This window comes from Plectropomus leopardus, unplaced genomic scaffold (assembly GCF_008729295.1).
Source record: "Plectropomus leopardus isolate mb unplaced genomic scaffold, YSFRI_Pleo_2.0 unplaced_scaffold24603, whole genome shotgun sequence".
Taxonomy (NCBI): domain Eukaryota; kingdom Metazoa; phylum Chordata; class Actinopteri; order Perciformes; family Serranidae; genus Plectropomus; species Plectropomus leopardus.
Genome location: NW_024626717.1, coordinates 1 through 1,879, shown reverse-complemented (window position 1 = coordinate 1,879; position 1,879 = coordinate 1). Strand labels below are relative to the sequence as shown.

General features: G+C 40.1%; 1 protein-coding gene across 1 annotated transcript; it reads left to right on the top strand.

The window, feature by feature from the left end:
* Nucleotides 1-704: 704 nt before the first annotated feature.
* On the top strand, nt 705-1,724 carry LOC121966443 (PHD finger protein 20-like; the record flags this gene model as incomplete). Its single annotated transcript, XM_042516536.1, has 3 exons — nt 705-784; nt 901-1,072; nt 1,640-1,724. Coding segments are annotated over 3 exons (337 nt in total), but the record flags the coding sequence as incomplete, so codon positions are not given.
* Nucleotides 1,725-1,879: the final 155 nt, after the last annotated feature.

Genomic DNA, 1,879 nt, shown 5'->3' with positions numbered 1-1,879 from the left:
TGTTTGGGAAGCATTTTGTGCTTAAGCTTGAAAAGTGCTATATGAATAAAGATTATTATTATTGTAATTATTGTCATTGCACAAATGTACAAAGAAATATCAGAACATCTACTCTCAGTAGTAGAGGATTAAAAAAAGGCAATGTAAAAATAAAAAACAGCAAATATTTACACTGATCAACAGTAATAAATAATCAATTAATTTACTTATATGTCTAGATTTTAAAAATAAATAATTAGATTTAATTGCACTACAAAATAAAAATGCTATAGGGAAAAGAAAGACACATAACAAAAACAAAATCCCTCAGGGTCTGCTAAAAATATAAAATAAAACTGAAATATCTAAATCTAGTAGTTTAGTTTCCCAATTCACAATATTGTTGTTCAAAACAGTGGTCAAGTATATTTTCAAATAGGTATCTGTAAAAGTAGTCCTTTAAGCCAAATCATTTTATGTATATAACATTTTGCCTTTAGTAAATGTAGGTCCAAAGGTGTGTATTGTGTGTATTGAACTGTTTTAAATACTGTTTTATGTATTGGTATGTTTTTCTATTAATGTTAATTGTTATTGTGACATTCATGAATAATCGTCTAATTTCCTGCTAAATTTTGGGGCCAATATGAAATCACAACAATTTGTTGTGAGTTTCAAAGAGTTAATTATAAATTTACTAGAGTTTTTTTCTCTGTTTCTGACAGATGAAGACTCCTCCGGACAGGTCGGGAATCACTTTTGAGGTTGGAGCTCAGCTAGAAGCCCGAGACCGCCAAAAGAACTGGTGTGGACCACACACACACACACACACACACACACACACACACACACACACTGTGAAATATGAAACCTGTTGACATTTTTAAAGTCTCATCCTGCATGATAACGTCATCCCGTCAGGTACGCAGCCACGATTGAGAAAATCGACTACGACAAAGAGCGGGTCCAGGTCCACTACCGACAGTGGAGCCGTCGACATAATGAGTGGTTTCACTGGAGCTCGCCGTACCTGCGGCCACTGGAGCGAGTCAGCCTGAGGAGGCAGGGCCTGAACCCACCATGTTCACAGCCGGTACGACACCCACTGTGTGTGTGTGTGTGTGTGTGTGTGTGTGTGTGTGTGTGTGTGTGTGCGCGCGCGTGCGTGCGCGCAAAGGAAAGTAATTTGAGTGCCAGAAAGGAATGAAAAAATATTACAAAAATACTATCAATCAATCATCATTTATTTGTCATTTAGAAATAATTTAAGGTACAGTACAGTGAAATGGGCTCCATCAGGGCGACCTCTGGCTCTCCTGGTCGAGCGTGTGCCTCATATGCTGAGGCCTTTGCAGCGTCACAGGTTCAATTCCCACCTGGGGCCCTTTGGGAGGCTCACCTTTCCATCATGGCTCCATAACACGCCTACGTGGCCTTGGATTAGAAATAATGACGGTTAGTGCGGTGGCTGCAATAGCAAAAAAAGCTACTAATGTTTTGAACATCCATCGCCATGGTTACTGGGATGTTATCACCAGACAAGTTGCACAACATCACTCAGTGGAAACACAGTCAGCTCCACGTTGTGTTTTATCCACATGTCGAAAATATCGCTTTAGTTTTGTGCACATTTATAACGTAAACCCGCTTTGTGTCCCAGATGTTTGTTTCGGGTACGAAGGTCCTGGCGTGTTGGACAGACTGTCGTTTCTACCCGGCTAAAATCCTCAGAGTCAACAAGGACGGTAAGGCCCGACTTCAGCTCTTAACACCCGATGTTACGTTTCTGCACTTTGAAATGATTAGCTGATTTATCAGTTAGTCAAAACACAGAAACACGACCAACTACTGAACCTGGTGTGTGTGTGTGTGTGTGTGTGTGTGTGTGTGTGTGTGTGTG